Source organism: Electrophorus electricus, chromosome 7 (assembly GCF_041902795.1).
Source record: "Electrophorus electricus isolate QZ-2024a chromosome 7, ASM4190279v1, whole genome shotgun sequence".
NCBI classification, from domain to species: Eukaryota; Metazoa; Chordata; class Actinopteri; order Gymnotiformes; family Gymnotidae; genus Electrophorus; species Electrophorus electricus.
This window is the reverse complement of record NC_137503.1, coordinates 4885001-4897500: the sequence shown is the minus strand read 5'-3', so window position 1 is coordinate 4897500 and position 12500 is coordinate 4885001. Positions and strand designations below refer to the sequence as shown.

Here is a 12500-nt window from a genome sequence, read left to right as displayed (position 1 = left end):
ACCTCCTTCTCCCTCAGGCTGTGGTCACATCCTCATATGGGGACTACACGTCCTATATGCAGGCTGTCAGTCAGTACTATTCTCAGACTCAGATGAGCCAGGCTGCTGCCCAAACCTACCAGCAGCGAGACCTCAGCAAGGTAGCACGCACTCACGCTATCACACACACAGTCACGTACACCCACACAAACCATGATGCACATAATCATGCACACCCAAACACACGATCACACACACCCTCACTCAGTCATACAATCACACCCATAGACAAACACACTGATTAAAGGCTCACTTTGCACATACTGTAACTTCGGTACATACCCACCAATGGCTGGAGCCAATTAGCTGTGAAATGTTATTTGAGTCAAATAGGTAAAATGACACAGCCGTTGTCTTCCAGTTTCACATGCACACCAGAGTCTAGCACTCCAGGGCGGAGTCTAGCACTCCAGGGCGGAGTCTAGCACTTGATCAGCTCTCTCTTAAAAAATAAGAAATCAATAAAAATGGAATGCACTAGCTAGCACTGAGAATATATGTTGCAAGACTATATCGCAAGAACATCACCTCTCTTAAATTCTCACAAATATCCCGATGAGAGACGGACATCTACTGACAGGTTACGGGCCTGCCTGGTTTCCCATACACAGTATGTGTGTGAAGCACTGGATCTCCATGCGCTGTAGCCTGGTACTCCACCTGTTGGGGAGGGATGGTGCTGCACTGTGGGCTGGTCCCACTCAGGTTGTGCACGTCTCGGGTTTCTTGCGACATGGTACTGAAATGGCTCCACTGCTCTGCCAGCACCTGGCCCAGATGGGCATGCCTGTCGCAGGGTTCGTACGGATGCCTGGGCTTGGATCCGGCGTGTTTACATACAGCTTTACGTGTACGACACTGCTGCTGGGTTTCTTTACATTCTTTTACACTCTCTCTCTCTCTCTCTCTCTCTCTCTCTCTCTCTCTCTCTCTCTCTCTCTCTCTCTCTCTCTCTCTCTCTCTCTCTCTCTCTCTCTCTCTCTCTCTCTCTCTCTCTCTCTCTCTAGGAACTGGATGGGGGCAAGCCAGCCTTGGTGGCTCCACTGCATGCGTCTGTGAACGGCACCTCCCAGCCCATACTGCCTACCTACAGTGCCGTGCCAATCATGCCCGGCTTCCTCGCCCCGAACCATACCCCCACACACCCCTCCAACCCCGTCACACACGCGCCCAGCGCACACGCCGTGACGGACTGGAACCAGTATTACTATGTAAGTACGGGCACGCGCGCACTGGGATCCGTGCTTTGGCAAGACAAGTGTACAATTAGTCGTGCCAGTAAAGAACGGGAGGAGGAAGGCGGGGTGGGGGGGGTAAACAAAAGCTGAAATGGACGTCTGAAAAATTCACATCCATTCTTCAGCATGTCGAGCGGGCCTGCATCTGCGTTTTTTTGTCTTGTCCTTTGGGCTTCGTGTGAAGGCAGCCCCCGTAGGAGTCTGGTGTGAAGCGTGCATCAGATGGGGTGAGAGAAGAGAGAGAAGAGAGCGAGATGTGCGCGTCTGCGTGTAGTGCCGCTCATGTAGCGAGGACAGTTTAGGCTCGGCCGAGTGGCGAGACCCCCGGTGATCTACTCCCGGTGGGAATCCTCAGGGAGGGGGCTGGGCTGAGATAAGGACTCACTGCTTTACCCAGCATTTAGAAATGAGTACAATACGGCTAGATGTTCGAAACACATATTGGCTAAATTCTCTCTCTCTCTCTCTCTCTCTCTCTCTCTCTCTCTGCATCCCTCCCTATCTCCCTCTCTTCCTCTCTTTTCCTATCCCGTTCCACCACCTTCCAGAGTCAGGCTCGAGGACAGAAGCGAGAATACCCCACCCTGCCTGTACAGGAGGTGACTTCAGAGGGGCCATACGTTGGCCAGCATTCTCAGGGCCTCGGTGGCCAGTATGCTGACTACTTCAAAAAGAAGAGGATTTAGAGCTCACGCTCACACACACACACACACACACACACACACACACACACACACACACACACACACACACACACACTCTAACACTTATACATAATAGAACCGCGCCATTTTCTACTACGTTATGTGCAAGCTTTAAACCCTTCACCCCTACATGAGACTGCTCGTATTTGTGTGTTAAGGGTTTCCTGCAGCCTCAGGACCTGTGTGTAGTCGGGCTTCTGTCTCTTCTTGGCTAGAACGCCATGCCACATCTCTGAGCGGCTCGCTCTCCTCTGTAACGGAAAGGAGCTGGGCTTTGCAGGAGGTGACGTCTCCGTCTTCTCTCCTGCCGTTTCTGCCGGTCGCCTTGGTGTTCCTCACTCTCTCCCCGGCAGGGCTTCCACCGCAGGGGAGCGCGCCAGCGTGAGCGCGCCAGCGTGTGATACGTCATTATGTGGTTAAGGGCTGAAAAAGGCAGCGCTACACTCAGAGAATCATTCAACTTTTAAAACCGATCTCGCTTTAAAGGGTTGGACATAACTGGCACATTTGGTGTATCGTAGAATCATCTGGAACCGTGTACACAAATTATGTAAATAAATCTGCCTCACTAATTTTCATGACACACGCAGATGCACATCGAAGGCCCTGCTAATGTGTCCTCAACTAATGGAACATGTGTGTGGACAGTGTGTGTGTGTGTGTGTGTGTGTGTGTGTGTGTGTGTGTGTGTGTGTGTGTGTGTAGCTCTGTACGTAGTGCTATAAGTCTAGGAAAGATGAGCCATCCTAGAGCAGCAGTGTCCTGGGCAGCGCATGCTCACAGTTAGTGCGTTAACTAACGCACACAGCCATTGAGACAGGCCATTGGGAAGGCTAAAGGCAATAACTCAGCGAGGGGTGTCTCCCCTCAGCTCACAGACATGCTCCTTTTCCAGGGTGTGTGTGCCATATGTGTTACACGGCTCCCTGAACACTCTAAATCCAGGGTAGACATCCTTTCCCCCATCCCAGTCAAATAAGCTGGAAAAATGTTTCTCTCAGACTTCAGTGCAAGTGGCCTGCAATTACCTTCTACAGCAATAGTGATTAGAATAGAATTGAATTGCTCACAGCACCAGTTGTGGTATCAGTGCAATGCTGCTGGATCACAGGAAGGCCGGTGTGGTCCAGCAGACTAACTCTACACTCTGGATCCAGGATGCTGGTGAGACGCGCCCCTTCCGAACCCCCTGAAAGTAATAATCCGCACACAGTGCCACCACATAGGCAGTGGTGTTTTGTTATTGTACTTACTTTCTCTCTATAATCCCTATTGGTCTACGTCAGACAGTACTTGTGTGGCATTACTGTATCATATGCCTGTATTAACACAGTGAATGGGACTACATACTTATATTTACCTTCACTTCCTCAGTGGAAGCATTCGAATCAATGTTTTTTGGGTTTTTTTTTGTAAATGACAATATTTAACCGCGTGTTGGAACAGCTCAAAGCCGTAGCGCTTTCGTCTGCGTGTAGTTTACTGGCTGGATGTGGTCCTCCCATAGCCAGATTGTCCTTCTAAAGGCGATGCTCAGAGGCAGGAGTCAATCTTTGTTGTTGTATAGCATGTACAGGCTTCTCCTGCTTTATCCAGCCATTTATAATAAGGCTGCGTGTCTTACTTTCTACTCAATGACTATATCAGATTAGCTCAGCTTCTTTGGCCACTGCAAAAGCCATTCTCTTTGATGTGTGTGTGTGTGTGTGTGAAGTGCAGTTCAGACCACTGCACCATGTACATTCTAAAAGCCAGACAGATGGATTATCGTAGTGCTAGAACCCATCAGGATCTCATTATTCTGTCAGGGAACTCCGAAGGTGTCATCGTAGCTAGCCTGGGAAGCTGGGCAGGGTTCTCCACAAGAGTCTACATGCATACACTGACCTAAGATCAGTAACGGGACGGTAGGGGGTCGGATCCCGAACGAGTGCCCTGGGCCCCCGGGGGCCGTGTCCGGAGCCCAGGCTGATGGACTGGAAGAGGACAGAAAGCTACCGGCTCTTCTCCTTCTACTTCCCTTTGGTCCAGCTCAGCCCCGCGGCCTCCGTCTCTCCAGTGATCTCGGGCGGGTCGGTGTCCAGCCTGAGCACTGCTGAATCCCTCTTCAGTGGGGATTACTGAAGCACACTTTACCTCTGTTCAGCCTCGGCCCAATACTTACCTGTCGCTGTGCTGTTGTCTTAACGTGGCGTCCACAAAATGGCCCTGGTAATAGGGCACTATTAGCACAAAAGAGTGAGTGTTTTTTTTTTAAAACCCCTCCTATCTTAATAATTATAGGGGAGTGTTTCTTGATTGATTAGTCGGTGAGGATATTTCTGCTGTGCCTGTTTTTTTGTCGCCATCACAACCACCTTCATGTTGATTGTAAACATTGTTATTTTTGGAACAAAGTCAAAGAAGTGATATTTTATTGTACTCAATAAAGAAGGTACACACGCTTCGTTCGGAAGAGTGTTTAAAAGAGAATGAGCAGCACAGATTTTAACCCGCAACGTTTTAATCGTTAACGTGTCTGTAAACGTGCTGGCTCGTCTCTCAAAGCTTTGCAATACTGAAATCTTTGTTTATTAGAAGCAACAGCCTCGTAAAGTGGCGGGGGAACAACTCTCCACCTTGTCTCTCCTTTTTTTTTCTTCTTCTTGCTCTGTAGACATTCTGCAACTTGTTTTTAATTTTAAAGTTTGTACATTTTTTTCTCACCTGAAATTCAGATTTTGCAATATTTTATATCCAAACTATATTGATATTGCTTTCTGTGAATAAGCTATTTTTAGGTACGGTGGAATACAAGCATGCCTTTGCTCCTCTGTAGTAGAGCAAAATCATCTTTTCTTCTTTAGTAGGTCTGTTTCAGAGCTCCAGGCTTTTTGAGTTTTTAACTGTAGTAAAGGAAAGAAGTAACTGTATTTATTTGTCTATTTATGAACATTTTTGCTTATTGGATACAATTTCTGTGTTATTCTTCAGAGGAAAAAAAAATAGTTTGGCTTTTCATTTAGAGCTGAAGGAATTGTTTTACATTCCGCAATAAAGCAAAGGAGCAGTGCTGCTTGTGGCTGTGTTTCACTGTTGTCCCCAGGGTCCTAGAGACCCTTCCCCACTCGCTCCCACCAAGCGCCAAACCCCCTCGGCACTCTGAGCTGTGAGTGCTGGAAATGACAACCATGTAGGGCTGGAGTCCAAACCTAGTCAACTACCCAAATGGACCCATTGGTGTGTGGTTTGGAGAAGGAACTGGAATCAAAGGCAGAATTTCCGTACATCCAGCTAGGAACTGACATTATTCACTTATAATAATGCATTAGTAGTTGGGACAATAAAAGCAAAGTGTCATATTGGACTGTATATAATCGATGTAGATCAAAATGATAAAATAAATCACGACGCAGCTGTTAGTAGATTCGCAAGGGTATTTCAGTTTATGTAAGATTTGAGCAAGAATACAAGATATATTTGTAGATATTAGAATTGTAGATATATTTCGCAATCTCTACTGTCCTCTAGTGCCTACTGTAGGCATGTAACGTCTCTCACAGTACATGGAGGCGGGTATGTTTCAGTCCATCGTGGCCGTTGGGAATGGTGCCCCAGGAATAACGTGAAGTGACAGAGCAATGGTAGGAGCACCCACCACCCCATACGCATCCAGGATGGCCGTCATTTTCCACACTGTTCCACTGTGATGGAGGAGGAGGCCCTGGCCAAGCGCAGGCAGTTGGTGCTCACGCGTGCACCGCTCCTCCCCATGCCCTGACCCAGTGGTGGCACCACGCAGATGCTGTCCACTCGTATACACGCAAATGGCCAGAGCCGTAAAACGTCGTGGCTTCGCGGGCGAGTCGCTCTCTCCCCTGGAGCGACTGGCCCAGGCTGCAACTCACAGCGGGACATTCTCGCACTGTCAGGTCCGTGGCAGTCTTGCTTCCAGCTAACGATGTGCTCTAGTGCATCGCAGCTGAAACAAATGGCCAATTACCCAAACTTACATTGGTGGACCTGCTCACTCGCAAGGGAAGGTTCCTACCCTGCTTAAAGACACCTGATTTGACTCAGCGGTTAATGACCAAGTCAGGTGTGTTGAAGCAGGAAAATCCGCACCATTACTGGAGGCGGGCACCCGCGGGACGGCGTCGTCCTAAGTATCCATTGCCCCTGCGGTGCTAAAACGTGTCTGTAAAAAGTACATTAAAAAGTTCTGATGGCGTTTAGCACATTGCAAGCAGTCGATACATTTTTTTTGTGATTTTGCACAGCAAGTATTTTCAGGTTTATCAGGAAAAACAGATTTATAAATGAATGGCAGATATCTGCATAACTCGAGGCGGACTGGGCTCTCTGCTGCCTCCCACAGGTCTGTTGATGATTAACTGCTGGGAACTGCGACTGGAGGCTCACTATGTGGAGGTTATACGAAATACAATGTGTGAATACAAGGACACAAGAAACCAGTGTGGGACCGTTTCTGCTGAAACCAGCCGTGGAAAAAGGTTCTCGTTACATTCTTCTTTCCTCCTCTTTCTTGTGTAAAAAGGTCATTCGTAGCAAACTCTTGTAAGGCAGGTGAAGTCTGTAGCGCAGCTCATTTCCATGGTTACAGGCCATCGGCGAGCATCTGCTGAAAGCCGGCAATCAGGCCTTTGAAGTCTATCCTTTTGTCAGGTGTGCTCTCCCAACACCTCCTCATCAAAGTGTACACCTGACAGAACAGAGAGCAGTCACAGACAGCTCAGGGAGAGGGCCACCTTAGACAGAAAACCAGCAGCCCAAACCAATGAGGCAATTTTTTTTTTTTGTTTGATGTGTTTCTGTTTGAGCAGCTCTGCATTTCAACATCATATTGCATTTGCAGTAAATGTTTTACCCTCTCTGGGCAAATCTCCGGCCTAGGCAACCTCTTCCCCTCCTCCAGGACTCGGACTAATCGGGTGACCGTCATCTGCCCGTGGGTCGGGCCAGTCATCTTGAGGAACACCTGGTGGGGGTGGAGCAGAATGTCAGCTGTCTGCTAACCCACTGTGCCTTTTGCCAGTGCAGCCTTCCACCACTCCGGCGCTATCCGGAGTCCGCGTCTCGTACAGGGCGAAGCGTGCGTTGCGAACGTTTAAGGGGCGCCCTCGGCTCATTGATACCCGAACGGTGTTCATTTCAGTACTCTCTCGAAATCCTCAATACCCCCTTCATTGAGGGCACAGTGGGTTGTGTATACAGATCTGGCACCAGTGCCCACAGCCTTTGGGTAAGGCATCTGCCACCATGGGCACAGACTGGCACCATCTGCCAGAGAGAGCCGGCGTCTGCAACACGGCCCCTCCGAACAAAGAGCTCTTTCAGAAGCGGAGGACAGTACCGCAGTGTTCCACTCAATGAAGGGCTAAGTTAAACGAAACCTCTACACAACTCAAGCACCTTGCGTTTAGTCGGAGCCTGAATGAAAATTCGTTTGCCGAGCTATCGTCTGCTGAGTGGAATTAAACAATGTTCACGACGCGCGTGTCTGCTAATGGGTCTGGCGTGAGGCTTGGTTATTGGCCTCGGACATTTTAAACAGAAAAGCGCTGGGATGTGGCTGCGACGGTGGTTTATTGAGACGATCTGTATAGGCCGGGGTCGTTGCGAGGGCGTCTGATTGGCTGCTCACCAACATGGGGCCGCAGGAGCCGTCGCAGTATGTCAGCAGCTCATACATGGTAACTCCAAAGGACCAGACGTCTGACGCCCTGTAGAACTTACAGTGGATCAAGCATTCCGGAGCATACCTAAGACACACACACACACACACACACACACACACAAACGTCAAACACACACACAGCTCATACGGCACAGCAGGTGAGGAAAAGCGCGCCTCATATGGTCACCTAATCAATGTTATTTTTAGACAATTTTAAAATGCAGTCTCAGGAACATGGAAACGATGACCTATTTACATCTTAACAGGTTTCCCACTCTACATGTTGCAATTATTCAGTAGCCTTCAAGGAAAAGTACATATGTAAACGCACCTATTACAAGTGTAATGATGCAAGGAAGCCCTTTTTCCTTAGGGAGTTCTCAGGTCCATAAAATCCATAATATATACTAAGAAAACCCATAATACATACTTAAAAAAAAAAAAAAAAAGTGTTTCATAGTATTTTTTATACATTTTTTTTTAAATCCATACTTCTAAAGTAAATAAATAAAACTACAAAATTGAGCTCCCATAGGGTGCTGAACTAGCTATACACAATTTCAGATTTGACATGAACATGAACCACCATAAATTTTGAATGAGTAATAAATTTGCAGGAAATTTTTTGCATATAAATCATTTACCCATTTGATAGCTAGTATGCAGACTAGTATGCTCCAGTGAAGTGGATAGCAAGGACAACATTAAAACAACTTTAAAACAAGCACAGAATGGTAAAATAGTCCAAGGTGAATTATAAGATTACATTTGTTCTGTTCATTCATCAGGTTTTAACAGAAGATGGAATGAACAGTAGCGCTGATGGAGAACACTGCATTACACTGCGTATAGCTAGTTCACTGCCCTATGGGAGCTCAGTTTTGTACAGTTGTGTTTATTTATTTATTCATTCATCTTTATTGTAATTGTAAAGCGACCTTGAGTCTGTGAAAGGCACTATATAAATTAAACTCAAAAATTATTATTATAACTGCATTAGTGATGCACTACAGTTATTTAAAAGCAATTTTCCCATCTTATTCTACACCCCAGGGATTTCAGCATTTCCGCCATACCAGAAAACAGGGCTGTCCAGGTCGTCCTTCACTGTGTAGTAGCCCTCATTCTCTTTAATGCTCTTTGTCAGGCCAAAATCTCCGATCTTCACCGTGCTCTCGTTCTCCACCAAAACGTTCCGGGCCGCAAGGTCCCGGTGGATGTAATTCCGAGAGCCCAAGTAATCCATACCCTGGAGATGAGGGAGCAAAACAGCATGGACAAAATATATCATCAAGAGGAACAAAGTCATTACTTGTTACATTAAAATATTACAAATAAATGAATACCCTGTACTAGACTACAGGGGTACATATCAGGAGACGCTCAATTTCAGACGGCCATCCAGCAGTCCTCGTGTGTACAACGTATGCAGTACCTGGCAGATCTGTACAGCGTAGCTGAGTAGCGTCTTCAGGTCTATCTGGGACTTGTTTCTAGGCAGGTACTCCTTCAGACTGCCTGCTGGCAAATACTCCATTATGAGCTTGATGGAACTGCCACCTGCATGAAAGGCAGAGACGCATCACAAACTGGCTTGTGCTATTCATGTTTACCAATAAAAACATCTAAACAACAAAAGCCATAGCATTTTTTAAAATTTTTTTTAGGTGTAGAATAAAATAATGAGAAAATGACAATGCAATTTAAATGTTCAAATAACCTGCTCTTTTGATTACGGTGTTGTATTCAATTTCGTACTGTTAAGATGCAGCCAGCATTTTGACTTCAGTTTGTTTTCATGTCCAACACTGCCCTCTGCTTATGTTGTTATGGTCTCCTACATCAGGGGCTGTGCACCTTGCAGCTACAGGCCCCAGGAGCTACAGATTATCCACCCTCCCTTGGGTCAGATGTGTGTGCGTGTGGTCTGGCTTCATTACCCTCCTCCTGGCAGATGCCCTTGTACTTGACAATGTTCTCATGGTAGAGCTCTCTCAGAATGTCGATTTCACACCACAGGTTACTGCTCTGCTCCTCTCGGTTCTCTGGTTTCAGGGACTTCACCGCCACTAGCTCCCCCGTGCGATCCCCCCGTGGGTCATACCGACACAGCTCCACCTTTCCGAAATGGCCCTGTCAAACACGCACACGCGTACACACACACACATATTTGTACCTTTATGCCTGGCAAAAAACAATAGGCAATGTTCAGTTGTTTATAACAGTGGCTTTTTTGAATAAAACTCTTCTCTTAGAGACAGATGGGAAGTTACCTCTCCGAGGTCTCTGATCTTCTTGAGAAATCTCTTCTCAAAAACTGTGGGATCCACCTCTAGAGTTGGCACTGGCTTAATAGACGGATCTGCAGGGGACACATGCACTGTGTCAAAAATAAGCCACACAACTGAGTCTCCTCAGACGCCTGAACATGTTTATTTTACATAAGGGACGTGCGCAGTGAATCATGATGTGTGTTTTGAGCATTAATCCAATTAGACTTCGTGAAGACTTGCCACTCCAGTGGCCTGCAGATCTTCATTTCAGCCACAAGGGGACACTATTTCCAGACTGTTCTTTTCCTGATAACTATATAAATTAAGGCATGCAAGGAAATAGCTTGTGAAAATGTGCTGTTATTGTGTGAGCAGAACAGCTGAATTGTTGCCAACAGGGCAGAGTGAAGCCAGATCACGGTGTTCTCGTGTAAGTATCCAAGGTCTCCTGAGGACACAGCAAGCAGGGGCCCCGGCAGTGTGTCAGCGGGCCCCAAGGCCTTCAGTTCAGGGGTGTAAGGCCTACTGAGCATTCATTACAGTGGCAGTGCCCACAGACATTCACTCCAACCCTGCATTTCACCAGTCGGGTTCCCCTCTTTGTTAGGAGGCACAACGCAACCTCGTCAGCATATTGGGTTTGCGTCGTGCAATCCCAGAACAAATTGCTGCAGTCAAGGTGTGGGTCCTGTTAGGGTGGCGTCACCAGTGAAGTAACAGCTTTACGGACAGCTGGCGAGATGCGGGAGACAGGAAGTGGGAGAAGATGGTGTTCAAGTGTACCAGCGCAGATTAAAGGCTCCGACACACATTCACACACAGTTCCCTGCCTGAAAGAACGTCTATAATCCGTGGCCAGGTGAAGTTCTGCAGATTAAACCGGAACGAGATGCAATAAAGTGCAGACAGTGGCGGCCTTGAAGAGAGCAAGAACGGTGAAGAGATCGATCAATTGATTGATCATGTCTGCCAGCAGTGGAGAGAGTTGGTCTGTGCAGCGCGTGAGAGTGGAAGGGGAGAGGGGTTCCTGGCCAGCTGCTCTGTTAGACGTGTAGAGTTTACACCTCGCTGGTGTACACTGTGCAGGGCAGGCAGTGAAACCTGCAGGTGAAGTGAGGTGCCAGTGCTCACACCAGTGGCTGTGTTACAGCTCTGTTGTTTTTTTGTTGGTTGTTTTTTTTTTGTTTTGTTTTTTGTTTTCTTTTCATAGTTGGAAACATGGTGGCGACCTCTCCAAACAGAGAAGCAGTCTTTGGCAGAGGACCATAACGTTTCTCAAACTTATCCAAGAACGTCCGTCTGAAGCCACTGCTTTCACACATTCCGTTCCATAAACGTGTACTTCGTATTTCTGTACACCATCCATTTCTATTGTCAGTTCTCAAAGCTACCTTAAGGCTCTGACATGAACAAGGGTTCGTCACAAAACTTTAATCACAATACTTCAGTGAGAATGCACACTTCTTCAAAGAGTTAAAAACAATCCTGGCACATGAAGTTACAGTGCCTACTCCCCAAGTGGTCCACCATTTTCTGTTTTGTATACACAAATAATGTGAATCAACTGATTAGCTTTCCACATTGCGGTGCTATGTCCAGAATCTTTAATAGTTGTACTGCAGTGACGGTTGTTTTTTCCTAGGTTTTTCCTGAGAAGGTCTTGGCATGAATGCCTGTAGAATATTAGGACTTGCCACATGATCTCTTTCTACTTCTGTACTGAGACCTGCTGTTGCTGGGCTTCATGTTCATCAGCTCCTGGAGGAGGTCCAGGAACACCAGCTACCAGCTGGGAAATCCAAGGTCAACTTGGTGAGTAAAATGGCTCATAGGTAATAAGGGATGAGGGTCAAGTCCTAAGGCTGTGATTTGCAGAGGGCAAACACGTTACTGGTTTGACATGATTTGACGACACAGTTGCATGGCGTGATGGGCTCTGCACAGCAAAAAACCGAGCAGACCCACCACAGCCATGAGTCAGCGTTACACAGCCAGGTTTCCATGAAAGAAGTTTCTGATGATTTTTGACCAGATGCCAAGTGTTCCTGGAAGCTAAGATCTTAATCCTGCTGTGCAGCTGGACTCCGCTTCTTTTGCATCTGGACCTTCTGCTCGGAGGCAGGCATTCCCACACCCAGAGTTATGAAGTTTAGTAAAATCTACTAATGTGGTTAGAATAAAAGCTGCATCTAATAGTCTGTGTACTGGTACAAGTGGTGCAAATGAACTGAGAACAAAAGGTCCCCAAAAAATGGAGCTGCCATCATAAACACTGAGACACTGTGCTGAAACTCATAAAACCCATGACTCTGTTTAGTACATTTTTACATTATGCATCAATTCATCGTTTCCTTACTCTGTTTTTCAACCATGTCAATGTCTCGGACGATGGCCCTGAAGAAAGGTCTCTGGTGAGGGTCATAGGTCATGCAGTGGGTCATGAGCTTGGCTAGCTCCTCACAGTCCGGAGTGGCTAACTGACACTGGGCCACATAAAACCTCTCCTTCTGCTCCAAAAGAGAGAAAAGGAGAGAAAACGAAAGAAAAAGAAGACCGTAAAAGAGGAACA

General features: G+C 47.0%; 2 protein-coding genes across 5 annotated transcripts in view; one reads left to right on the top strand and one right to left on the bottom strand.

Annotated features, from left to right (window-relative positions):
• raver2 (ribonucleoprotein, PTB-binding 2) overlaps positions 1-2562 on the top strand; it is a 39555-nt gene extending 36993 nt beyond the window's left edge. The window contains exons 13-15 of the mRNA XM_027032024.3: positions 18-140; positions 1047-1250; positions 1826-2562. Of these exons, the coding sequence (XP_026887825.2) occupies positions 18-140; positions 1047-1250; positions 1826-1963 (465 nt within the window). The 3' untranslated portion in view covers positions 1964-2562. The remainder of the gene's footprint in view (positions 1-17; positions 141-1046; positions 1251-1825) is intronic.
• A 2821-nt stretch (positions 2563-5383) lies between these two features.
• jak1 (Janus kinase 1) overlaps positions 5384-12500 on the bottom strand; it is a 35291-nt gene continuing 28174 nt past the window's right edge. For all 4 annotated transcript variants that reach the window (XM_081717156.1, XM_035524356.2, XM_081717157.1 and 1 more), the window contains 8 exons: positions 12288-12438; positions 9932-10020; positions 9599-9791; positions 9094-9218; positions 8735-8907; positions 7626-7743; positions 6849-6959; positions 5384-6683 (listed from right to left, as the gene is read on the bottom strand). In XM_081717156.1, coding sequence (XP_081573282.1) covers positions 6579-6683; positions 6849-6959; positions 7626-7743; positions 8735-8907; positions 9094-9218; positions 9599-9791; positions 9932-10020; positions 12288-12438 — 1065 coding nt within the window. In that variant the 3' untranslated portion in view covers positions 5384-6578. The remainder of the gene's footprint in view (positions 6684-6848; positions 6960-7625; positions 7744-8734; positions 8908-9093; positions 9219-9598; positions 9792-9931; positions 10021-12287; positions 12439-12500) is intronic.